This window comes from Bufo bufo, chromosome 4 (assembly GCF_905171765.1).
Source record: "Bufo bufo chromosome 4, aBufBuf1.1, whole genome shotgun sequence".
NCBI classification, from domain to species: Eukaryota; Metazoa; Chordata; class Amphibia; order Anura; family Bufonidae; genus Bufo; species Bufo bufo.
Window position 1 is genome coordinate 207,053,766 of NC_053392.1, and position 27,472 is coordinate 207,081,237.

At 41.2% G+C, this 27,472-nt stretch overlaps 1 protein-coding gene across 2 annotated transcripts in view; it reads left to right on the forward strand.

Annotated features, from left to right (window-relative positions):
• NAALADL2 (N-acetylated alpha-linked acidic dipeptidase like 2) overlaps nt 1-27,472 on the forward strand; it is a 1,363,601-nt gene that overhangs the window by 402,113 nt on the left and 934,016 nt on the right. For both annotated transcript variants that reach the window (XM_040428250.1, XM_040428251.1), the window contains exon 2: nt 7,809-8,325. In XM_040428250.1, the coding sequence (XP_040284184.1) occupies nt 7,809-8,325 (517 nt within the window). The remainder of the gene's footprint in view (nt 1-7,808; nt 8,326-27,472) is intronic.

Consider the following 27,472-nt stretch of genomic DNA (forward strand, 5'->3'; position numbering starts at 1 on the left):
TCGGAGATGAAAAATGAGGGCTTTCAGGGGTTAATCGATTAAGAAAAGAAAAAATACTCACCTTATCCATTTGTGAGTGAAGAGGCCACTGCTGCCATTTTGATTAAAGATCTTCTCGCATGGTGCGTGATGACATCGTCATGTTGGAGCAGGATCTTCAATCAAGTTGGTCACGGCTGCCTCTTCGCTCTTAAATGGACGAGGTTAGTATGAATTCCCTTTCTGGTCATAGTTTATGGTCTGACTGAGAAAGTGAAGAGAACCTGTCTGCCATGGTAAAAGTCCAAACAAAGGAGGAAGGGCCAGGGAAGAGAGTGCATGAAGTAACATCAAAAAATTCAGAAAACCTCCACTCATTTTTGTAATCAAGAGTTATACTATATTTTGTGATAGAAACATTTTGATGGCAATGTCCCTTTATACTTTGACTTTTTCAATTCTCATTGCACTGTACCCAGGGGCATACATAGAAAAGTAAGGGCCCCATAGCAAGGAACAAACCAGGCCCCCCACACCGGACAGAAGGGTTTCCGCCTAGACACCTTTCACCGACCCTTGGGCCATTTTTCCACTGCCTTATTTGCTAAAAGTTGTCCTGACCAAGTTTTCACTGCCAGTAGAAGAGGGGATGATCCCAACTGGGCCCCCTCTTGCCTTGGGCCCCATAGCAGTCGCATGGTCTGCCGCTATGGTAGTTACGCCCCTGACTGTACCATTCCAACTATGCAGTCATTCTCTAGGCATTGCCTCTCGGTACTATACCCTCTTTGGAAAAATGCCACTTGCCGGTCTGCATTGCATTTGTTTGCTTTACTTGCAATACAGAGTCATATAACGTCACACATAGCTTTGCCCATGGGGCAATGTCAAGAACTAGTAATTTTCATTCATCAGCCCATTTAAAAGTACTTCTCCAATTTGCAGAGCAAGGGCTGAAGCTCTGATTTGGCTTTGGAGCAGCAAATGTACAAGTTCCGTTACCTGGAAGTGGCAAGCAGGAAATAGTCAGGGCTGGGCTAAATGTCCGACCCTGTCAATCTAGCGGCAGGTGGGTGCTTCTTCACCTGTGTGGAAAGTCCCCCTTTAGGTAAAGAAGTCCTGCTGATGAGACAAATAGATTCATCAGATGCGGATTAGAGATAAGCAATCCAATTCTATCTCTAACTATACCTTGCCTCTGTGGTTCATTTAATGGTAGATTGGGCCAATCTCAGCAGATGGGCTCTACAACAACTATTGTGTGTGATGTAATGGTAATTATCCTATGCTAGCTATCCTTTCATTGCTGCTGAAATAAAATAAGTTTTACTTTATTCTGTACTAGTACAATTTGTTTTACTGTCAATAAGGTAATATTATGTGACCCAATGAATTCTAGTTATGGACATGTTTAGCTTGTATTTATTTTAAATTGACATATACAAAACCAAGGATTTGTACTAGAGATGAGAACCTTTCACTATTCGGTTCATCTTCGTATCCTGAACCTGTAGAATCGATTCGCTCATCCTTAATGTGTACCATAAAAATAGACTGTTCTACTGCTACCATGACCTTGATGATAGGAGGGGACAATCCTTTCACTACTGGCTGAAATAACCAGTACAGGACTTCCCTCTCCAACAAAAAGGTTTGGAAGAAGAAATAAACACCAGACTCTTCTGTTCTGGAGAGCCCATTTTGAGAATGGCAGTTAGGTTTTATCTCTTCTGTGTTTGCTACTTGTTAAAAGTAAATGTGATTATGGATAAAGGACTTATTTTTTTTTTATTCGAAGAAAATGTCTGCATGTCCATCTCATTTCACAAATCTTAAAGTGTTAAACTGTGTCATTACATGAAGAGCAATATACTTAAGGCTGTGGAAAAACTCTGATTAAATTTGAAGTATCTCTAGGAAAGAGTGAATGGAAATACAGTCAGTGCAGTCAATCACTGAAACATTTTTCTGTCTAAAGGTCTAGCCTGTTGTGATTATCTACATAAGGTACAGTGTACCAAAACTCTTGATTATGATTTGTGGCTTTCAAAGATTATTGAAGTCCTTCTTAGTTGATTTTTTTTTTCAGTTTTCTCCACAAGCAAAAGACTTTCACATCAAGTGTGACTGTGAGGAGTAAGTAGTTCTAATACTTAACACTGAGATTGAGCATTATGATAAAAAGAACATTGTCCATTTCTGAAAGTTTCATTCCGACCCTAAATCATCATGACAGTTTTAGCAATTGTGCACCTTTGCCTTAAAAAAAATTTTTTCCTAAGATGACGCTGATGTTAAAATAAAATCACAGTTTTTTGATTGCCGTATTAAGTTTTACTTGGTGCGTGTTCATTTTTTTTCCATTTCACAGTGAGCATATAAGTAAAGAAATCACAATATAAATCACCTCGTGTATGCTTAAAAAAAAAAAGTAAGAGGAAGGAAATCTGAACATTCAATCTGAAGACTCCTCATAACTGTATAAATATTTTTATATGTATCTGATTAGCCCAGATATCAATTTAAATGCAAATCTGTCTTATTTACAATAAGATGTATAAAATCTGGAAAATCAGATAAATAATAATATTGAATGTAGAGATTCATAGTAATGGCTATTATACTAGTATAACTATTGATTGTAAAGATTTTGTTGAATTGGTTAATTTAATGAATTTTATTTGCATTTATTTTGAGAATATTTCAAATATTTAAAATGCAGCTTATCATTCCATACAGGCAATAAATGCAGTATTTTGACCAAGTAAGGTTAAAATGTTTCTGTCTTAGTTAAAGGGGTTATCCCATGATTAATGTAAAAAATGAAAATCGGACATCATATAGACATGACATTTAGGGTTGAGGGAACACGAACTGCAAAGTTAGGGTTTGCACCGACCCGAACCCAGACTATTTCACTGAAGTTCGGTGTTCGGGTGATTTTATTATTTTATATTATAACATGGTTATAACGGAAAATAATAGCATTCTTAAGACAGGGGTTAAAAATAATTATGAAAAAAATCCCATCATCCACTTAATCGCGCAGCCGGTATCCTCTTCTTTCTGCAGAACCTGCAAAAGGACCTGTGATGATGTCATCGCACTCACCACGTGATGAGCACGGTGATGTCATCGCAGGTCCTTTTGCAGGTTCTGCATAAAAAAGAAGAGGGTACTGGCTGCACGACCAAGTGGATTAGGTGAGTTTTTTTTTCTTATGTTTAACATCTCAATGGCCATTTTATATAGCATTCTGGGTCCAGGTTCGGGGTCAAGTTCGGGTCCTGAACCTGAACTTTGACCTGAAGTTTTGGCTGAACCCGAACTTCCACGCGTTCGCTCATCCCTAATGACAATCTCTTTCTAATAAAGTTAGAACCAGCCCTGTACCTCACATGGAACTAGAGATCATTGCTCTGCTAGATTTATTTCAGAGTGACAGCAGACCGGCAACTTTCAGGTGTTTTTCTCCATAGACTTATAAAAATGCCTAGATAAAAGTTTGCACATTACAAAAAGAAAGTGCAAAAAATCCCATCCAAGTGCTATTGTATATTTAGATGGTTTTAATATAATGAAACAAAACACTGTGTGAAGGGGGGCATAAATACGACCTGTAGTGACATGTTTGTTCATTTTAGTAACTAGTATCTAGTATACCACATAACTCTTGGGCGTGCCATTCATCTATTATTCCTATTAGAAGTTTATAAATGAATTGAGTATTACCAGTTGAAGATTTGTCCTTGTGCAGTCTGACGCTGTCAGCCATGTAACAAGAAAACCTCACCAGTATCGCAGGTGTGGTAGTTATATTTCTTGCAGACAAATGGATCCAAACTCCCATCTTGGAGCGCTTTAGCAAACCAAACAAATCAGCAGATCCCAGGTGTTCAAAAAATCCTTGATACTTTATTGATGAAGCACTAATAACACATTGGATATCGGGTGCAATAATAAATAGTCCATAACTATCGCTGATATTCATGGACTTTTTATTACTGCACCCGATATTCAGTGCGTTATTAACGCTGCATCAATAAAGTATCAAGGAGTTTTTGAAGACCTGCAATCTACTGAATAAATTTTTTTTTGTCAGCAATGTTTGAACATTGTCAGACTGTGCAGGAAAACCTTGACAAATTGACATCCTTAAACGTCTAATAATAATAAACAGAGAAATAACAAACCATAGCGTCCTAATAATAGATGCCCCTAAATTATTTAATGGAGAATACAGATATTTACTAAAACAGACATTTCAGGAGTGGTAACAGGATCTCTGTAAGGCTACTTTCACACTAGCATTTTGGATTTCCGTTTGAGAGATCTGTCATGGGCTCTCAGAAGCGGTCCAAAATGGATCAGTTTTGCCCTAATGCATTCTGAATGGAAAAGGATCTGCTCAGAATGCATCAGTTTGCTTCTGTTCCGTCACCATTCTGCTCTGGATGCGGACACCAAAACGCTGCCTGCAGCGTTTCTCTGTCTGCCATGTGGTGCGGAGCAAGACAGATCCGTCCTGACACAGAATGTAAGTCAATGGGGGACGGATCCGTTTTCTCTGACACAATAGAAAACTGATCCGTCCCCCCATTGACTTTCAATGGTGTTTGTTAAGGGGGAATATTAATTACCAATATTTATGCAAATATCAATAATTAATATTCAAAAATAGGAGAAATCGTCTACTGATGACTCCACCTATTTATACCTTAAATAAAGATATCACTATTACTTTGCCTTACACTAATCGCTAAACTAGCTGCATGCACCTTACTGAACTAGCTACCGCTAATAAAACACACTACACAGTAGGTACACATAACGCACAATATATATTGCTTCTTACGGTACACTAAATAATGTCGCATACAATACACTAACAGTATAGCACTAAAAATACAGTACTAATTACACTACACAATCCCAAACTCCACCCACAAAATCTAACTAATACACACACTTACACACACATAAAAAAAGCAGAGAAAAAAATAAGGGGTTGGGTCAGCACAACCTGCCTGCAGGTGCAGATCACTATGGCGAAATACATATATAAACGGAAAATGCAAATGTGATCGCACACTACATCCAGCACTCTGCCCTCCATGCTGGATGAGACTGTAATGGCACCGGACGGGGTTACAAGCAAAGTGTACTTGGCTTGCATGCTGACCTGCATTCCCTGGATTTTATGTGGCTGTCATGGCCCATGAACAGGTAGGAACAAGAGTTAGGGACCACTCATGAGATGACCTTGACGCGGTGAGTGGCTTACTATGCTTTGGCCAAAATATAAACCAATGTCTCATCCAGCATGGAGGGCAGAGTGCTGGATGTAGTGTGTGATCACATTTGCATTTTCCGTTTACATAAAAAAAGCCGCCCCACCTCCTGGCTCTAAACGCTGTCCCTATGTGGGGGAAACAAGGGGTTAATTGTGGCACTGCAAGAGTTAATGCAGGTCACAGATTCAGGAGTACCGCAGGGCTAAAAGGGGTAATGCAGGACAGGGCCTGCAGGGATAGGGATTGAAATGGGAGGTGTTGGTGGCAGGGAAGGGGTTACTATTGTTGGAGATATAGGGGGTATGTGAGGGGTAGGTAGGGGCTAGACAGGTAGGGGTTAATAGCTGCTGGGATAGTGGGTGGTGGTAGGAGAATATGAATATGGGCTGGTAGGGGTTAATAGTTGGTGGGATAGTGGGTGGTGGTAGGGGAATATAAATATATGGGCAGGTTGGGGTTAATAGCGTTCGTGGGATAGTGGGTAATATGGGCAGATAGCGTTGGTGGGATAGTGGGTTGTGGTAGGAGAATATGGGCAGGTAGGGGTTAATAGCATTGATGGGATAGTGGGTAATATGTGCAGGTAGCGTTGGTGGGATAGTGAGTTGTGGTAGGGGAATATGGGCAGGTAGGGGTTAATAACAGTGGTGGGATTGTAGGGTTAAATTCTCAGCCATCCAGGGGTCTGCTCGTTGTCCAGGGGTTGATTCTCAGGATGCTCGTCGTCCTGGGGATGATTCTCATGGGGGCGGCTTGGCTCTACTCTCCTGGGTGCAGGGGCTGCCGGATATTTATATGACATCACCGCGCCAGCTCACGCGTCCCTGCACGTGCCCGGCCGGGTCGCAGCACTCGCTGCCAGGTGGGAGAAGCCTTTGATCTCCCGCCTGTAGCGATTTGCATTCAAGGCAGCGCGATAGTAATCGCGCTCCCAGAATGCGCATAATAGAAGGAGGGGAGGTTTCTCCCTTCTTTCTGTTATGCATAATTATCTCCAGCAGCACTGGAGATAATTAAAACAAAGGACTCTGATTCTGTTGAATCAGAGTTCTTTGTAGTCATCAGGATGACCGAACCCTTGTCCGGTCATTCTGATGCAATCAACCAGATTGCATCAGTGTGAATGCTTGGGGCACATTCACACCGATGCACGTGGTTCCAGTTCTATTTGGGGACATCCTATGGTATAAAGGGGGACAAATTCTATAAGGGGGCACATAAGGGGACATATTATCATATGTATTAAGGGGGCATTATAAAGTGGGACAAATTCTATAAGGGGCCACATAAGGGGACATATTCCTTTGCTTCAATGAGCCCCTGGGGGACACTAAGGACAGATGTGCGCAGAAGCTGGGCACATCTCCGCACATCATCTTATATTAGTGTATGCACGTACATGTTTGCATGTGTATATATATATATATATATATACATATTTTTCAACCATTCCTCAATAGTGTTCATGACGGATCAGTCATGGCTATAGAAAACATAATACAATCGTATCCGCTCATGATGGATGCATGCGGTTGTTTTATTGTAACTGAAGCGTTTTTGCAGATCCATGACGGATCCGTGAAAAACGCTGGTGTGAAAGTAGCCTAACATGGTGGGTCTTTTATTAAACAGAAATACTCTGGTGCATCCACAGCCAGGTATAGGGTTTTATTAAGACTGGCATCTAAAACGCTGGTCTTAATAAATGTGCTCCATAGTTTTTTTAAGGCTGAAAAAGACATCTGTCCATCCAGTTCAGCCTGTTATCCTGCAAGTATCCTGCATCCTGTAGCCTAATGAATTGTATTCAATGAAAAATTTGCCATTTATGTTTGGTATATTTACTTTTGTCATTTTTTTTTCCTCATTTGGGTTTGTGCTGTACTTTTTCTTTATGCGTCTTCATTTCTTATAAATAGAGATGAGAGAAGTTAACAAAAATTCAATTTGGCTGCTTCGCCAAGTTTCACAAAGAAACTCGATTTTAGTTACGAATTACTTTGTCAGGAATCGCATTCCATTGTATGTAGCGGGTTTGTACCGCCCACCATCATTTGACCCCTCAGATGCAGTGTTCATCGCTGATTGCGGTGTCTGTAATTTAAAATTGAGGCATTTCAGGGGTTAATCAGGGTTAAAAAAATAAATAAATACATACTCGCCTTATTCATTTGCTCGCGGAGAGTCAGTCGCGGCCATCATGATTGAAAAAGCAGAGTTCGGTTTCAAGTTTTTTAACGTTTTCCACTTTACAAATCAACTACCTCAATTATTCAACAAAGTCATGCGCAGTTCGTGAATAACTAACTTTGGATCATCGGAGCCCATACATTCTAATACTTTACAGAGACGAATCTCTGTACAGTATTATTCAGGAGTTTTAAACAAAGCGACTTCGGAAGAAGTGCAACACTACTTCTGGGAAACATCTTTAATATTTTTACTTTTATATTTTAGCAGTTTAAAAAAATATATATTTGCTAATTTGAAAAAACCATGTAACGCAGGCTTTGAACTTTTTATTTTATTTTATAGGAAATGACTTGTCGTATCTGAAACTAGAAAGTGACAGAAGAACTCTTCCAGACCTGCATTATATGGAAAATGATGACATTACTACATCTGCCTTGGAATTAGAGTGGGACATGGAGACAGAGTTAGAGGAACTTGGAACAGAGCAATTACAATCTGATGGTTTCATTCCCTGCCATGAAAAAAACAGTACTGCAATGCGATCACACACAGTTGCCTCCAATCAACTGTCCATTTCACCCAAGGGACGTTTTCAAAGATTAGAGGAAGAACCAGAATACTTTTCACATTACACAGAATCAAAACCAAAGACCTCCCAGCAATTTTGCACAATTGTTAAAACATTTTCTATATTTATGTTTACATTTCTTATCGGAATTTTAATAGGATATTTTTCAAAAGGAAATCCAACTTCCAGTAGTTGTATATCATCAGATGAACCTGATTCCTCAGACGACATTACTATCATTAATGAGATAGTGAAGGACATCACCAAAGAAAATATAGAGCAATATTACAGGTAGGTACATCATCTATGTGAATTATGTGGTTTAGTTTTATAACTTTAGAACAGGCATGCTCAACCTGTGTCCCTCCAGCTGTTGTAAAACTACAACTCCCATTATGCCCTCCTGCAAGACGACAGCTGTAGGCTGTCAGGGAATGCTGGGAGTTGCAGTTTTGCAACAGTTGGAGGACCGCAGGTTGAGCATGCCTGCTTTAGAACATAACATGACATATATTTGCCATACTGTGCAAAAGTTTCAGGCAGTTGTGGAAATATGAATTATCTACAAATAGTGCCTATTTGTAGATAATTATGCTCCCAGAGTCAAAAGCGCAAACACAAATTCCTTAGGGGAGTAATATATAGGAAGCTAAAACATAACCTTTACTCTTAATAGTTAAAAATAAACGTAGCACCACAATCAGTAGACAATGTACATGTATAGTGTTTAAAAATATTAGAACGATCTTACCAATTCAGGTGTACCCCCAAGCGACAGTCCAAGCGTGGTTTTGAAGCTCAGAATGTCCTAACGGGTACCTTGGTATTGTCGCTAGGTAACTCGATGTACAGACACAGCAGGAACCTGATCTCTCTACTTTTCCCTAAGTATGGTCAAGGGACATTGCCAGTTACGCCCTGCCTGTCAGGGGAGGTCACACATAGCTGCTTCACCAGTGTTCCCAAGTCTCCATGCGGGGAGCACCGCTTCAAATGGACCATTGATGTCCCGGTTATTTATCCTTTTGATCCACTGATCTAAAGATGGTTGTTTTCACCTTATTGGATTACCTCCCCTGATGATATGAAACGTGACACGTTGGGAACTATCCTCTAGGACACAATAGGGATACTGTCCCACTCTAGGGTCAGGAATCCGGACGGGGTCACCCCTTGCGGGGCAAGTATTCTGTATAGACAGGCAGGGCGTAACTAGCAATGTCCCTTCCCCATACTTAGGGAAAAGTAGGGAGATTGGGTTCCTGCTGTGTCTGTACATCGAGTTACCTAGTGACAATACCAAGGTACCTGTTAAGACATTCTGAGCTTCAAAACCACGCTTGGGCTGTCGTTTGGGGGTACACCTGAATTGGTAAGATCGTTCTAATATTTTTAAACACTATATATGTACAGTCGTGGCCAAAAGTTTTGAGAATTACATAAATATTGGAAATTGGAAAAGTTGCTGCTTAAATTTTTATAATAGCAATTTGCATATACACCAGAATGTTATGAAAAGTGATCAGATGAATTGCATAGTCCTTCTTTGCCATGAAAATTAACTTAATCCCAAAAAAACTGCATTTCATTGCTTTCATTAAAGGACCTGCTGAGATCATTTCAGTAATCGTCTTGTTAACTCAAGTGAGAATGTTGACGAGCACAAGGCTGGAGATCATTATGTCAGGCTGATTGGGCTAAAATGGCAGACTTGACATGTTAAAAGGAGGGTGATGCTTTAAATCATTGTTCTTCCATTGTTAACCATGGTGACCTGCAAAGAAACGCGTGCAGCCATCATTGCGTTGCATAAAAATGGCTTCACAGGCAAGGATATTGTGGCTACTAAGATTGCACCTCAATCAACAATTTATAGGATCATCAAGAACTTCAAGGAAAGAGGTTCAATTCTTGTTAAGAAGGCTTCAGGGTGTCCAAGAAAGTCCAGCAAGCGCCAGGATCGTCTCCTAAAGAGGATTCAGCTGCGGGATCGGAGTGCCACCAGTGCAGAGCTTGCTCAGGAATGGCAGCAGGCAGGTGTGAGCGCATCTGCACGCACAGTGAGGTGAAGACTTTTGGAAGATGGCCTGGTGTCAAGAAGGGCAGCAAAGAAGCCACTTCTCTCCAAAAAAAACATCAGGGACAGATTGATCTTCTGCAGAAAGTATGGTGAATGGATTGCTGAGGACTGGGGCAAAGTCATATTCTCCGATGAAGCCTCTTTCCGATTGTTTGGGGCATCTGGAAAAAGGCTTGTCCGGAGAAGAAAAGGTGAGCGCTACCATCAGTCCTGTGTCATGCCAACAGTAAAGCATCCTGAGACCATTCATGTGTGGGGTTGCTTCTCATCCAAGGGAGTGAGCTCACTTACAATTTTGCCCAAAAACACAGCCATGAATAAAGAATGGTACCAAAACACCCTCCAACAGCAACTTCTTCCAACAATCCAACAACAGTTTGGTGAAGAACAATGCATTTTCCAGCACGATGGAGCACCGTGCCATAAGGCAAAAGTGATAACTAAGTGGCCCGGGGACCAAAACGTTGACATTTTGGGTCCATGGCCTGGAAACTCCCCAGATCTTAATCCCATTGAGAACTTGTGGTCAATCCTCAAGAGGCGGGTGGACAAACAAAAACCCACTAATTCTGACAAACTCCAAGAAGTGATTATGAAAGAATGGGTTGCTATCAGTCAGGAATTGGCCCAGAAGTTGATTGAGAGCATGCCCAGTCGAATTGCAGAGGTCCTGAAAAAGAAGGGTCAACACTGCAAATACTGACTCTTTGCATAAATGTCATGTAATTGTCGATAAAAGCCTTTGAAACGTATGAAGTGCGTGTAATTATATTTCACTACATCACAGAAACAACTGAAACAAAGATCTAAAAGCAGTTTAGCAGCAAACTTTGTGAAAACTAATATTTGTGTCATTCTCAAAACTTTTGGCCACGACTGTACATTGTCTACTGATTGTGGTGCTGCGTTTATTTTAAATTATTATAAGTAAAGGTTATGTTTTAGCTCCCTATATATTACTCTCCTAAGGAATTTGTGTTTGCAGTTGTGGAAATGTGCTGCAAAGTAAGAATGGTTTAAAAACAGAAGTGTTAATAGTTTATTTTTATCAATTAACAAAATGCAAAGTGAATGAACAAAATTGAAATCTAAATCAAGTCAATATTTAGTGTGACCACCCTTTGCCTCAAAGACAGCAGTTCTGCTAGGGTCACTTGCAAACATCTTTTGAAGGAACTCGGAATTCAGGTAGTTCCCAATATCTTAGAGAATTAACCACAGATCTGTGGATGGAAGCTTGCTCAAATCCTTCTGTCTTTTCATGTAATATCCCAGACAGACTTAATAATGCTGATATTAGGGCTCTGTGACAGACAATCATGGACTCATTGCTCATCTTTATTCTGAAGATAGTTGTTTATGACATTGTCTGTATATTTGGGGTCATGGTCCTGCTGCAGGTTAAATTTGGAGCCGTTCGAACACCTACTTGATGTATTGCATAATGGATATGTGTATGTCTGCATTTCTCAACATTACATAGTTACATAGTTAATACGGATAAAAAAAGACATAAGTCCATCAAGTTTAACCAAGGATAGGTGGGGACATAAATCCCAGCAGGAAGTGAGGCTCAGAATTCTACACATTTTTATAAGCAGTAATGTAATTTACTTTTAAGAATTCATCTAAACCCATTTTAAAACGGTCCACTGTCCACAGAGTTCTTACAGTAAAGAAGCTATGATGCTTCTGGAGACTGAGACTGAACTTTTTATTTGAGGGCATTTGACATGAAACAGTGTTTCATCATATTTTTTGTACGCCATTGAGAACATTTTGGTCCTCGCCAAAATCTGTCTTTCGGAAAACAGTATCTCTTAACATATATTGATTATGACAACACAAAACTTTTGATTTTGCTAGATTCCTTTGACTATCACAGGGTTGTACAGCTGTAACCTCAATTTTATCTAGGTTTTGGACATCTGCTCCCTTTCAGTGCTAAGGGTCTAGTTCCTTCCTATCCCTGGCTTATAAATCTCTGGACGCGTTCACTTGTGCTGCTGTATCCCCATGTGACAAATGATCCAGTGACGTGCCGCATGGGGACACGTTATGGCTGAGGCCAGTGATTGCTTGTATTGGTGCATGTGAGCCCATCTGGATGTTTACGTGGCAATGACCAAAGTGTGCTGGACGGTACCCTCCGCTCTGGAATGAAGTAGCAGGGAGCAGTTAAGTGCCTTTTTATGTTTTATGTTAAGTACAAGGCTAGACATTCATCTTAAATATATAATGTGAGCCCTTTAGAATTTTCTATATTTCTGCATAAATTTGACCTGAAATGACATCAGATTTTCACAAAAATTCTAAAAGTAGATTAAGATAACCAAATCAAATAAATGAGTCAAAGTATTAGAATCGATTTTTTGAGAAAAATTATCAATGTCACATCTGTTTTAGGTTAAATTTATGCTGAAATATAGAAAATTCTAAAGGGTTCACAAATTTTCAAGTTCCACGGTACATACTGTATATGTAGGTCCCGTGATGCTGTTTTTTTTTTTTTTACTCTTCCTCTGTTTGATGAGTGGCCATCGGTCACCCACAGAGCTAGCAAGCAGACCTTGGCAGCTACCCCTGGACACCACTTGCTGTGCAGTATAGAAATACAGCCTACTCATGGATTTCAAATCACTATAAACCTAGGGCTCTGCTTCTGTCCTCTTTTTTTTGTTTATACCTCAAAGGAAAAAAGGATTTTTCATGCTTTCTAGCATTGAAAAAAAGAATGTATCATACAGATGTAGCACGTGTGCATAGCAAAGCATTTGTACATTTAGGCCTCTTTCACACAACCGTTTTTTTTTTTCGTTTACGGGCAGTTTTATGCGTTCCGTATACGGAACCATTCATTTCAATGGTTCTGCAAAAAAAAAATGGAATGTACTCCGTATGCATTCCGTTTCCATATTTCCGTTCTGTTGAAAGATAGAACATGTCATATTTCCCACAAATCACGTTCCGTGGCTCCAGTCAAGTTAATGGGTCCGCAAAAAAAAAAGAATACATACGGAAATGCATCTGTATGTCTTCCGTATCCGTTCCATTTTTGCGGTACCATCTATTAAAAAATGTTATGCCCAGCCCCATTTTTTCTATGTAATTACTGTATACTGTATATGCCATATGGAAAAACGGAACGGAAAAATGGAACAGAAACGGAAACAAAAAACGGATCAATGGATCCGTGAAAAACAGAACGCAAAACACTAAAAAAGCCATACAGTAGTGTGAAAGCGGCCTTAGGGCTCATGCACACGAACGTGCAGTTTTTTGCGGTCCGCAAAATGTGGATCCGCAAAAATAGGATGCCGCTCATGTGCCTTCCGCAATTTGCAGAACGGAACAGGAAGCCCATTATAGAAATGCCTATTCTTGTCCGCAAAACGGACAAGAATAGGACATGCCTCATAATTTTTGCGGGCCGCAGAATGAAGCAACGGATGCTGATAGCACAAAAAGTGCTGTCCGCATCTTTTGCGGACCCCTTGAAATGAATGGTTCCATATATGGACCGTATACAAAATCCAAATACGGCCCATATACGGAACGCAAAAAAAGTTAGCTCATGCACACAATGTTAATAGCCTAGTGCGCATTGCTGCACTGTGTTAAGAGTAGCAGGCTGAGTGTTGGTCATGAGCCTTCTACAGCTGTACATCATGTGAGAGTAATAGTCTTGTCATAAGACTATGAAACCAATAGATGGTGCTGTTCATGAGTAGTGTAGATCACAAATTTTCCATGCAAATGGTTTTTCAGCTGAAAAACAAGGCAGATTCTGCTCATTTGCATGTCTTTCCCATATGCCCATGTTTATGCAAATTCGTTTTACATGACAAAACTGTATAGAAAGGTTATTGAATATTATGTTAGGGCAATCAGAAAACTTTTTGTCTCCCTAATGATATTGATCTAGGTGCACAGGTCCACCCAAGCCATCCAACAGATCGGAAGTAACTTTGAGGTTTACTGGCTCTGTCAGATGAGAGCTGGTTTGGAATGTCTCATAGTGCACAAGGCTGCCATTGTAAGGTATGCTGACTAAGCCTGTTATCTGTCTCATGGATAGATTGATGGCTTGCACATACGTGGCTTTTGGCATATAGTCTTTGTGTGGTTGTCCATTGTATGTCATAGATAATAGGAGTCCAAGACGCATCCAGCTGTCCTCTTAATGCTGTTGCCAAACCATTTTGATGGAGTTTCCATCAATTTCTAACCTTTTTATGTGAACCAGACACCCTCTTCTCTTCCGAGCAGGGGTTGCCTGGGGTTCTCCCATTGACTTTCATTGTGCTCAGGTGCTTGGTAGAGCACACGAGCATACCGATGTGTTCGGTCAGAGCACACAAGCACTTTGGTGCTCGATCAACACTAGTGCGAGCATCTGTATAAATGACAAACAAAATACACCAGCTCCTATCAGGTGCATATCCTGCTCAGGATGGTGTGGAACCAGACCAAGGCATGATTGAAACCAATTAAAGTCCCAGCCCGGAAAGTAGAATAAAATTCTTAGTGGTTGGCCACCTTACACATAAAAAAAAAGTAAATGGACCCAGATAATAACTAAAGCCAAGAGGTATTAGTATAATGAGAGATATACTGTGTATGTATAATTTTTCAAATGTGTTCAGCATAGTATGCTCCCATAGATGAGAGGCTGGGTGGGCGGAGCAGCTGAAAAGTGAAAGAAAAAATCCCAGCATGCATCATAGCAGGCATCTTCAGAGGAGTGGTCACATGACATCCCTGGCCAACTGTGATACCATAGTAACAGCACCTCCGGTGTCATTTCATCACCGACAAGTCAGTTTTTAGACGACATGTCCCATTTGACGCGCCCCTGATGAACCCTACAGTAGAAGCTCCCAAAAAGTGACCCCATTTTGAAAACTATGGGATAAGGTGACAGCTTTATTGATACTATTCTAGGTTACATATGATTTTTTATTGGTATATATTGCGTTTTTTTGTTAGGCAAAGTTGCCAAAAATGGCCGTTCTGGCACAGTTTTTATTTTTTGTTTTTTACAACGTTCATCTGACAGGTTAGATCATGTGCTATTTTTATAGAGCAGGTTGTTATGGGTGGGATGATATCAAATTTGTCTACTTTCTTTGTTTATTTCACTTTTAAATAAAGCATTTTTGAGAAAAAAATATCATTTTGTGTCTCCATTTTCTGAAAGCAATATATTTTTTTATTCTTTGGGTGATTGTCTTAAGTAGGGTGTTATTTTTTGCAGGATGAGGTGGCAGTTTGGTACTATTTTGGGATGCATATGACTTTTTCATGGCTTGGTACTACACTTTTTGTGTTGTAAGGTGATAAAAAATACCTTTATGGCACAGTTTTTTTTTTTTTTTTTTATGGTGTTTAACTGAGGGTTAGGTCATGTGATATTTTTATAGAGCTGGTTGTTATGGACACGGCAATACCTTAGTCTACTTTCACACTTGCGTTTTGGCTTTCCGTTTGTGAGATCCGTTCAGGGCTCTCACAAGCGGTCCAAAACGGATCAGTTTGCATTCTAATGCATTCTGAATGGAAAAGGATCCATTCAGAATGCATCAGTTTGCATCAGTTCAGTCTCCATTCCGCTTTGTAGACGGACACCAAAACTCTGCTTGCAGCGTTTTGGTGTCCGTCTGATGAAACTAAAGCCTCATGCACACGTCCGTGAAACACAGACCGTGTGATACCGGCCTGGATTTCTTCTGACAGCAGGAGCGCACGGCCTCATTGGTTGCTATGACGCCGTGCTCTTCCTGTTGCCGCCGCAGTGCAGTAATACATTGGTATGATCTAAGCCAGTGTATCACTGTACTGCGGCGGCAGCAGGAAGCGCATGGCGTCATAGCAACCAATGACGCTGTGCACTCCTGCATTCAGAAGAAATCCAGGCCGGTATCACACGGTCCGTGTTTCACGGACAAATGCATGAGGCTTAAGCCAAACTGATCCATCCTGGCACACAATGTAAGTCAATGGGGATGGATCCGTTTTCACTGACACAATCTGGCACAAAAGAAAACTGATCCTTCCTCCATTGACTTTCAATGTTGTTCAAGACGGATCAGTCTTGGCTATGTTAAAGATAATTCAAATGGATCCATTCTGAACAAATGCAGATGGTTGTATTATCTGAACGGATCCGTCCATGATGGATCCACACAAAAAGCGAGTGTGAAAGTATAGTCTGTATACTTTTATTTATTTATTTCACTTTAACACAATGAAAGCATTTAAAAAAAAAAAAAAATACATGTTTTTGTGTCCATTTTCTGAAAGCCATAATTTTTCCAGTTTTTGGGTGATTGTCTCATGTAGGAGCTAATTTTTTTGGCGGAATGAGGTGAAGGTTCGACTGGTACCATTTTTGGGTACATATGACTTTTTTGATCACTTTTAATACCTTTTTTGGGATATGAGGTGGGCAAAATTTCAATTCAATCATATTTTTTCATTTTTTTTTTTTTATGGCATTTATGTGCAGGGAAAGTAACATGATTATTTTATAGATCAGGTCATTATGGATGCAGTGATACTACACGTGTAGTTTATTTTTTTAATATCTTTTTATCAATTATAAATGTGTGGCTATAATGAGAAATGTATTTTTTTATTTTTATTATTTCCTTTTTTTTTTTTTACCCAGACCCACTTGGTTCTTGAAGATCCAGTCGGTCTGATGGTTTACAATACACTGCAGTACACTGTATAGTGTATGTCACTCACAGTAAGCTCCTTTACCAGGAGCCTGATCAGCTATACCAAGGCAAGCCGGATGCCTGTTAAGGCAAGCAGTTGCCATGGTAACCATAGGGATGCTGCCACAGTAGCACAGCGTCGGATGGGGGTGGAGGGAGCTCCCTCCCTCTGTTAACCCATCAAGCATCGGACCACTGCCACAGCACAGCAGCAGCCCAATGGGAGAGGGAGGGAGCTCCCTCCATCTCTTAACCCCTTCCATACTGCGGTCCCTATGGACCGCAGCATGGAAGGGGTTAAACGGCCGACATCGGTTCCAGCATGTTTCAAGCAGAGTGTGAGCTGTATATTATAGTTGACACTCTAACTGCTCGCCTATCGTGAAACAGATCAGAGCGGGAAAGGGATGGAAGGGGGATCAGCAGCACTGTCGTCGGCCATCCTGAAATTAGGGGGGCACAATGGGGGCTGGAACCCACAGGGTGGGGTGGGATATTATTTATATATATATATATATATATATACACTGCTCAAAAAAATAAAGGGAACACAAAAATAACACATCCTAGATCTGAATTAATTTAATATTCTTCTGAACTACTTTGTTCTTTACATAGTTGAATGTGCTGACAACAAAATCACACAAAAATAAAAAAATGGAAATCAAATTTTTCAACCCATGGAGGTCTTGATCTGGAGTCACACTCAAAATTAAAGTGGAAAAACACACTACAGGCTGATCCAACTTTGATGTAATGTCCTTAAAACAAGTCAAAATGAGGCTCAGTAGTGTGTGTGGCCTCCACGTGCCTGTATGACCTCCCTACAACGCCTGTGCATGCTCCTGATGAGGTGGCGGACGGTCTCCTGAGGGATCTCCTCCCAGACCTGGACTAAAGCATCTGCCAACTCCTGGACAGTCTGTGGTGCAACGTGACGTTGGTGGATAGAGAGAGACATGATGTCCCAGATGTGCTCAATTGGATTCAGGTCTGGGGAACGGGCGGGCCAGTCCATAGCATCAATGCCTTCATCTTGCAGGAACTTCTGACACACTCCAGCCACATGAGGTCTAGCATTGTCTTGCATTAGGAGGAACCCAGGGCCAACCGCACCAGCATATGGTCTCACAAGGGGTCTGAGGATCTCATCTCGGTACCTAATGGCAGTCAGGCTACCTCTGGCGAGCACATGGAGGGCTGTGCGGCCCTCCAAAGAAATGCCACCCCACACCATTAATGACCCAATGCCAAACCGGTCATGCTGGAGGATGTTGCAGGCAGCAGAACGTTCTCCACGGCATCTCCAGACTCTGTCACGTCTGTCACATGTGCTCAGTGTGAACCTGCTTTCATCTGTGAAGAGCACAGGGCGCCAGTGGCGAATTTGCCAATCTTGGTGTTCTCTGGCAAATGCCAAACGTCCTGCACGGTGTTGGGCTGTAAGCACAACCCCCACCTGTGGACGTCGGGCCCTCCTATCACCCTCATGGAGTCTGTTTCTGACCGTTTGAGCAGACACATTCACATTTGTGGCCTGCTGGAGGTCATTTTGCAGGGCTCTGGCAGTGATCCTCCTGTTCCTCCTTGCACAAAGGCGGAGGTAGCGGTCCTGCTGCTGGGTTGTTGCCCTCCTACGGCCTCCTCCACGTCTCCTGATTTACTGGCCTGTCTCCTGGTAGCGCCTCCATGCTCTGGACACTACGCTGATAGACACAGCAAACCTTCTTGCCACAGCTAGCATTGATGTGCCATCCTGGATAAGCTGCACTACCTGAGCCACTTGTGTGGGTTGTAGACTCCGTCTCATGCTACCACTAGCGTGAAAGCACCGCCAGCATTCAAAAGTGACCAAAACATCAGCCAGGAAGCATAGGAACTGAAAAGTGGTCTGTGATCACCACCTGCAGAACCACTCCTTTATTGGGGGTGTCTTGCTAATTGCCTATAATTTCCACCTGTTTTCTATCCCATTTGCACAACAGCATGTGAAATTGATTGTCACTCAGTGTTGCTTCCTAAGTGGACAGTTTGATTTCACAGAATAGTGATTGACTTGGAGTTACATTGTGTAGTTTAAGTGTTCCCTTTATTTTTTTGATCAGTGTATATATATATATATATATATACATACATACATACATACATACATACATACATACATACATACATACATTTTAGAAGGTTCTGATCCCCACAGTCACGGACTGTGGGGATCAGAACTTTTCAGCTGGCATTAGGATCCGGTGATTGACTAGTCTGTACAGACTAGGATTGTATCCCCCAAATGTGGATTGTAGTTGTTCACCCAGCAGTCCTTGACATCACGCTTCATTAGAATCACACTTGAGGAGGTCAATGCCTCAATGTACGAATTGTACTGATTCAAAGTCATATCACACTGTGCCAGTAGCTGTGACATTTTTTCAAGCTGCACTTTTGGGTTATTAAGCAAATCCCAGACTGGTTTCAGTTTGTTTTTGGCTGCTTGTGGTTTTATTGCACGATCTCCTTGTTCTTCTGCCATCGGGTAAGTTATCCTCATTTTTCTAACAGGTGGCTTTGGAAATCCAAATCTGCATACTCTGTTACCTTTCTTGCACGATTTTGAATGAGATCTGCTGTGCATTTGAAGTTCTGTTACAAATCTGTTAAGTAAGGCCTGTTTGGCTTCATCAGGCAGCTGGCATGAGATGTTATGATCTATAAAGGCACACACACCTTGTCATCACTGTCTTGTCCAAATATAGGCGCTCCTGCTACCCATTAAAGACAATGTATATGAGGGCTCCCTCTCGCCTGAAATTCAACCCGGTAAAAGTAATCGATAACTTTACCGATTGTCTGTGCAGGACCCAACAGCAACTCTCGCATCAGAGTATGAACCCGTTTGTCAAACATGCGCATGGTGGTCACTGGGTTGCCTCAAAGAATTTCACACTTTTCAGTCCAGTCTAGCTCTGCAAAATCCACATTTTGATCTTGTTGCGCCTTTATTGACGTTATTACCTCTGGCCATCTGAATTCTGTAGCAGAGAAGGTAAGAAAAAAAATTGGCTTCCCAATTGTCTGACCATGGCTAGCAAATTCTTCAGGTTTTTATCCCGGTAAGCTGGACTTCCTCTCAGTGGTTGTATGAACCTTGTGGCATCTCGGTTTCGCACTAACCTTTCAACCTCACGCTTGTCCTGTAGCAACTTGTTGGATATTTTCAGTCCATCCCTAGTATTGGGTTTTCCTTTTCTTAACTGGGTGGACATGCTGCTTTTGGCCATGTGTGTCTCTGTGACAAACTGCGCAAAGAAGAGGTAGATTGTGTCTCTTGCAAAACGAGTATCAACACAAAAAAGCCTTGCATTGAAATGAATGCTCGGGGACAGTTTGACTTGTCTTGCCTGGTCCAATGTGTTCTGTCCAGTAGGGAACTGAACAGGGAAAGCCATTTCCTCAAGCCTAGGAACTTTAAAGAAGCTGACAGGTGTGTTTCCTTGTGCAGGTTCAATGCTGAATATTCCATCACCGTGTGTCAGTGCTTCCTCTCCAAGGTCAGATGGCTGCAAACAACTGTCTAGGCCAATTCCAGGTCTTAGTGCATCCTTCTCATCCTCTGCATTGGGAGGTTGTTGGTCATGGCCTTCCTGTTGCTCAGAATCAGCCGGTAAACCTGCAGACTGTACCTCTGATGGATCACAATTTTCGATGCGTTAGGTATCTCCATCATTTCAGTGTCGTCACAACTGTCAAGTTCCATCCCATCATTATCAGCATCATCATCAGCGATTGTCTCATCCACTCTGATTGAAATGGCACTGTAGTTGGGGTGTGTGTCAATGAGTTTTGACAGACCTACTACTACATTTCTCATGTTGACATTGTGAAACAGCTGGTGGCCTTTGTAAGTCAGACGTCTTTTTAGCTTTACTCTGTGTAACTGGGATGTGCTGTGCAATCTTGGTAGAGTATTGACCGTGGTTTCCACCTCGGATGGCACACACACTACAGCGCCTTGCATAGCTGACTGTCGACCTTTGGGAAGTGTGATGATCTTGGCAAATGGCAGTATTTTGGACAAAAGTTGTCTTTCCTGCACATTCAAATCACAGAGCTCTGGGGGAATGGGCGCCAGCTCCAAGTTGTTAGCCACAGTGATGGCTGATTTGTGTTCTGCTTTTAAATGTGAATCACAGTTGTGACAAATCCATTCTTTGGTCCTTGCATCTGGTATGGTACATTGTTCAGGGCCTTGACAGTGATTGTTGCACACATGTACATATTTCCCTGTCAAACAGGCAGCAACAATGTGTAGATTCTTCTTGTAATTGCTGTGAATGCAATGTTTCACTTGGTTAGGGAAAAGGGTGTGATGACACATTGTGCACTCAAAAGTTGGCCCAGCTTTAATGCATTCATGGAAAGTGGATATAGCTGTCTGCATTATGCGAAAATCTGCTTGAGTGTGACGTTTCATTTTCATGTAACTCATGCACTGTTGCAAGTGACGTTTTCTGAAAGCAGGATCATTATGAAATTTTCTGGTGATGTATTGCTTCTTCAAGTTAAAATTGGCATCTGTCAGATATTTGCTGCTTGTGTATTGCTTCTGCTTTAACTTGAAACATGCATCTGTTGCATATTTTCTGGTGATGTATTGCTTCTGCTTCAACTTAAAATCAGCATCTGTTCTGTATCGGCTGGTGATGTATGTCCTCTTATTGGTGACAGACATCCTAGTAGCCTTGAAACCACGCCTTCTTGTCTTCCGTTTTTGTCGTCGCTGTACATTTAATATGGATAATGCCTCCCTGTCCTTCCATATGCCCTGTGAAGAGTTTGCATCAAGTGACCATGGAGAATGCTTGCTGGCTGGGAATCCAGTGTGTGTTGCATCTTTGGTCATCTGTGTAACTTTGTTCTCCACATGCTTTCCATTATGCGGTTTGTTAGATTGCATCGGTGGGGACAGCAAACCATCTGACATACATCTTGCATGATGAAATGAGACTGGTATGAAGTCATACTGCAGTCCATCAATAAGGCCTTTGGTGTCTTTAAGAAGCAATCCATACAACTTATAAATCCTTGCCCCCATATCGCTCAAATGTGTAAAAGTGATCATAACCGCTTCTCCTTTTCCAGTGGCAGGAAGTCCATCCTTATTTCAACTATGAGAATCAAACAGTCCATATCTCCCAGACTTGTCTCTAAACAATGCAATGCAATATGGCACTACTATAAAAAGTGCATGTGTAACATCTGCATTAAGGCAATGAAGTCTTGTGGAGAGGTCAACAAAACAACCGTGGCTCTCACCGTGGAGATTTAACAACGTTAGACTCATAATTGTCAGTGTTGACTCTGAGGGGCACTTCTTCCATTGTCAAGTGTTGGTTCTGATAGACATTTCTTCGTTTTAGCTGTTTTATTGTTGTGCAATAAAAGCTGTTGCCCTTCTTCAGTATTTGATCAAGATCATCCTTCCTCACTTAAAGCTCACTGTGGTATGCCAAAAATGTCTGAGCCATGCATGTACACTGTTCGTTCCTTAACTTTCCATAGCCATGATGACCCTGATGAAATGCTGCCTGCACAGATATCTCACTTGGTACACATGGTTCTTGCATGCCATGGTTTTCAGAAGTGCACATCACACGGTCACTGTGTTCTTGAACTTGACACTGAGTTGAACATGGGAATGACACCACAGGTTCACTATGTACCTCCTGGTCACATTCACTGTCACAAACCTCCATTTCCACTATGCTGCTGTGGGGCTCCGGATCCCGAAAGTGTGGGTATGAAAGGTCCAGTTTAGTCCAGCGTATCTTTGCAGCTTTAGATCTCTTTCCTTTAGATGGCATGATGATATTCACACAGCTCTAATTTCTTTTCGTAAATGTAGCTAGTTGAAACACCTCAAATACTCTTTTAAAGGAGTTGGCCACCCTAAGTATCAAAAATCCAAAGTGCCCCAGACAATAGCGCAAACTATGAAGTATTTATATCATGCTAAATGTGCTGGCTATATGTAATTTTTCTAATCTGCTCACCATGACATGTTCCCCTGAGGAGCTTCCTCAGACAGGCTGTGTGGGCGGAGCATCTGTAAAGTGAAAGTAAATATCCCAGCATGCATTGCAGCAAGCATCTTCAGAGGAGTAGTCACATGACATCCCCGCCCACCTCTGTTCCCATAGAGACAAGAGCCCCTCAGACTTCTGTACAGACACAGCAATAGAAAGCACACCCTAGTCCCAGCAGTAAAGAGAGGTCACTTCACTGGCGGTTGCCATCTTTAAACGGTTGTAGTTTAAAAATTATAAATCCTACAGCGAAGAGCTTTATATTGTGAAAATCACAAGACCCCGACCTACATTTTGTTGCATAGTATGTCTCTGAAATATTAAAAATGAAGGCACAGTCGCAGTTTAGAAATTGCCCTTCAAATTTGAAGTGGCTAGAGTGGAGTTTTAATGAATGTCAATGGGCGACGTGAGTTGCAAACAAATGGTCATGTAGTGAAAACTATCAGGACTATGTCTTAGCCGAGGACATTTTGAGTGGCATCAGGGATAGCTGAAAATGAGGGAGTGGTGGCAGTTTAGAAATCTTCGAAGAAAAAAGGCAATACAGGCACTCACCATCTGAGAACAATGTAAAATAGATGTATTTAATGGTTAAAACTGGATGTCGTAGGGTAAAATATCAAGTATCAGTAGGTGAAGTCAATATTGAATAGTAGCGGTCAATAATAAATAAATAAATAAATATCAATGATAAATAATAATTCACATAAATGTGGTAGCAAAGTGATATGGTAAATGGAGTGGTATTAAAAAGGAGTGGTATTAAAAATATGAAAAAATATGATGATATATACAGTACAGACCAAAAGTTTGGACACACCTTCTCATTCAAAGAGTTTTCTTTATTTTCATGACTATGAAGGCATTAAAACTATGAATTAACACATGTGGAATTATATACATAACAAACAAGTGTGAAACAACTGAAAATATGTCATATTCTAGGTTCTTCAAAGTAGCCACCTTTTGCTTTGATTACTGCTTTGCACACTCTTGGCATTCTCTTGATGAGCTTCAAGAGATAGTCACCTGAAATGGTCTTCCAACAGTCTTGAAGGAGTTCCCAGAGATGCTTAGCACTTGTTGGCCCTTTTGCCTTCACTCTGCGGTCCAGCTCACCCCAAACCATCTCGATTGGGTTCAGGTCCGGTGACTGTGGAGGCCAGGTCATCTGGCGCAGCACCCCATCACTCTCCTTCATGGTCAAATAGCCCTTACTTACAAAGTTTACCCAATTTTTCGGCTGACTGACTGACCTTCATTTCTTAAAGTAATGATGGCCACTCGTTTTTCTTTACTTAGCTGCTTTTTTCTTGCCATAATACTAATTCTAACAGTCTATTCAGTAGGACTATCAGCTGTGTATCCACCTGACTTCTCCTCAACGCCACTGATGGTCCCAACCCCATTTATAAGGCAAGAAATCCCACTTATTAAACCTGACAGGGCACACCTATGAAGTGAAAACCATTTCAGGGGACTACCTCTTGAAGCTCATCAAGAGAATGCCAAGAGTGTGCAAAGCAATAATCAAAGCAAAAGGTGGCTACTTTGAAGAACATAGAATATGACATATTTTCAGTTGTTTCACACTTGTTTGTTATGTATATAATTCCACATGTGTTAATTCATAGTTTTGATGCCTTTAGTGTGAATCTACAATTTTCATAGTCATGAAAATAAAGAAAACTCTTTGAATGAGAAGGTGTGTCCAAACTTTTGGTCTGTACTGTATATAAAAATATACATATAAAAAAGATAATAAAAGGCGGGAAAAGTAAGTCTCTTAGGTCCTTTGTATGGTGCAAAAATGTAATGTCTCTTATTGATTTGATATTGTGCAATCTGCAAATAAAGTGCACCGAAATGCAGTGTACAAAAAATAAAGTGCAAAGTTGATATGGTTCCAATATAGATTATAGTCACTTTTCACAAATAGTTTGATAGTGATCAAATATGAAGCAAAATAATAGCAATATAGCGCTTGAGAAGTCACTTAAAAATTCTTGACAAGATGCTTTGAATATCAATTTGGAAGAGAATGACTTATAGTCTACTTACAGGAGACTTAGTTGGATAAGGCTGTAATCGGGGGCATCCCACCCATTCCTCAGCCACTCACCCGTCCTGTTGCGTCTATATTCTTCCTGTGTTTGTGCCGTGCCGATGAGAGTTTTCCTGTAGCTGGCATCTCACGTGATTGTGCACAGGATCGCTCGGCTTGTCACGTGTTTATTCCAATGAATGCGATTATATGATAAATATTCATATTGTTCCGAATATTTAAAAATGCGACTTTCGATATTCCTTCATTAAAGTCTTAAAAGCTTTGAAGATGAATTGTGCTGAATTTCCTTGTAGAATTGATGAATCGATTCTCGTTCGAACGAAAAAGTTTTTTGCGGATTATTCGTATACTCCCAAATTATGCTGCTATGTTCAATTCGCGGTAATCCGAAAATAAGAAAAGGGGGGTCCCATCCAATGACGCCAGACGCGTTTCGAGGTGTACTGCCTCTTCCTCAGTGGCCAGGCAGTTTAGAAATCATGTCCTGATTTTTCAGCTCACACTCTAGCTTTTGTCAGCCCCCACTCTAGTTTTGAACATTCCGCTATTCATTCCTATGGGACCAACTTCGCCACAAAAACTTGGATATTTTGTGAACCATTCAGCGAAACGTTCCACAAAGTAATAGCACACCAATCGGGAACAATCCACATGTTTCGGTATATTACTGTCTATGTAGTGTAAAAACTGTGGGAGGAGTTAGGGTGGTAAATTTAGCTATAATAAGAATATATATCTGAGATAACAGTAAGTGGTCTTGCCATGCAAAAATACATAATAATATAACATAAAATCTTGGTGCTTGTTCAGAACTGCAGGATGACAAGAATTTAATTTGAACATCCAAAATGCTTCTCTGAAATAATTTGCATTGCAAGTCTCCCCCCTCCCCCAAATAGAAACCATGATTGTTCAAGATCCTGCACTTCCAGGCATGCGGTGTTGCCTCCATGTGAATGCAATATATGATGCAACACCACAAAAAAAGTAACCGGGTATTTCTTCAGGTTTCCGAGGATGTTGGCATCGGATAAATGTCTATGGATCCTCACCTTCAGAGGGCCTGATGGACAACCGACATATTGGAGTTTACATTCCTCATATGAATTTAAATGAAACATTTGTTGTGCTACAATTAATATATTGTCAGTTTTTGAAAGACACCCCCATGGACATAAAGGTAAAATGATTGCTGACATAGATGCTCCTGATGTCTGTACAAGAGCATTGACAGGGGCCAGAGCGTCCCTGGCTAATATCTTCATGTGCTATTTTGTGGCCATACCAGAGTTTATTGCTCACCTTAATTGTAATATGTTAAATTTAAAATTGACACATTATTTTCTTGCACATGAAATGCTGTTCCTGAACTTGCGTCTGAAGGGTGACGCCAAGTCAGTGAAGATACTAACTGAAACCCATCAAAAGGTAACTGCCTCCAATATCACTTTATACGCAGCTTCATGTCTGTCCCAATGGGGAAATATGCTTGTGCCAAGGCAACTCCTCCATCGCAGACAAATACCAACAAGAAGCCACTAACATCAGGGATAGACTGTACCAGAAGGGTTATCCTAAATGGGTTGTTGGCAGGACTAAGAATATAGTGAAGCCAAAAGATCGCCACATTCTACTTCACTCTGATTCACTGAAGGAGAATACGCCCATGAGTTGGAATCCAGTTACCTTCTCAACCCTTTGTTTGTAATACTGGGACATTTGTAAAATCATAAAGCGTCATATCCCAATATTAAATATCGGATTCTGGTTTTTCTAATACTGGGTTTGCTACACTAAGTAGGCTTCTTAATAAGTGGAGTTTAAAGGTTTCTGTCACCTGAAAAATGGGTATTAAGCTGGCTGACATTGGCTGTTGCTGGCTTCACTTCACCTGCGCTGAATACATCACAGTGAGGAAGCCGGCTGCCGGAGAATGTCCTTCCCTCACTGTGCCTGCACCGAATACTGAACGGGACAGCACAGGCGTGAGATTTTCTTAGTAGACCCGGCCGGCGGGAGGAGAGCAGTGCTGCCCTGTCCCTGTCAATCAAGAGAAGAAGGGCAAGAAAAGAGGTGGGCAAACATAGCCTCTAGGAGCAGGTGCAACGCCCCCTTCTCTTAGAGGATAACTGGCATATAATAAAAGTTCGTTTTTCTCCATAAAGGCTTCAGGCAGTGAGATGGCACTAATATAGTTCTGTTCAGCTGACATTAGCACATCGCTAATGTCAGCCAGCTTAATACCCATTTTTCAGGTGACAGAAACCCCTTTAGGCCTATTGCACACGACCGTATAGCTTTTTCAGTTTTTTGCGGTCCGCAAAAAACGGATCCGCAAAAAATACAGATGACATCCGTGTGCATTCCGTTTTTTTTTTTGCGGAATCGAACATCTGGCCCCTAATAGAACAGTACTATCCTTGTCCGTTATGTGGACAATAATAGGACATGTTCTATCTTTGAATGGAAAAACAGAAATAAGGAA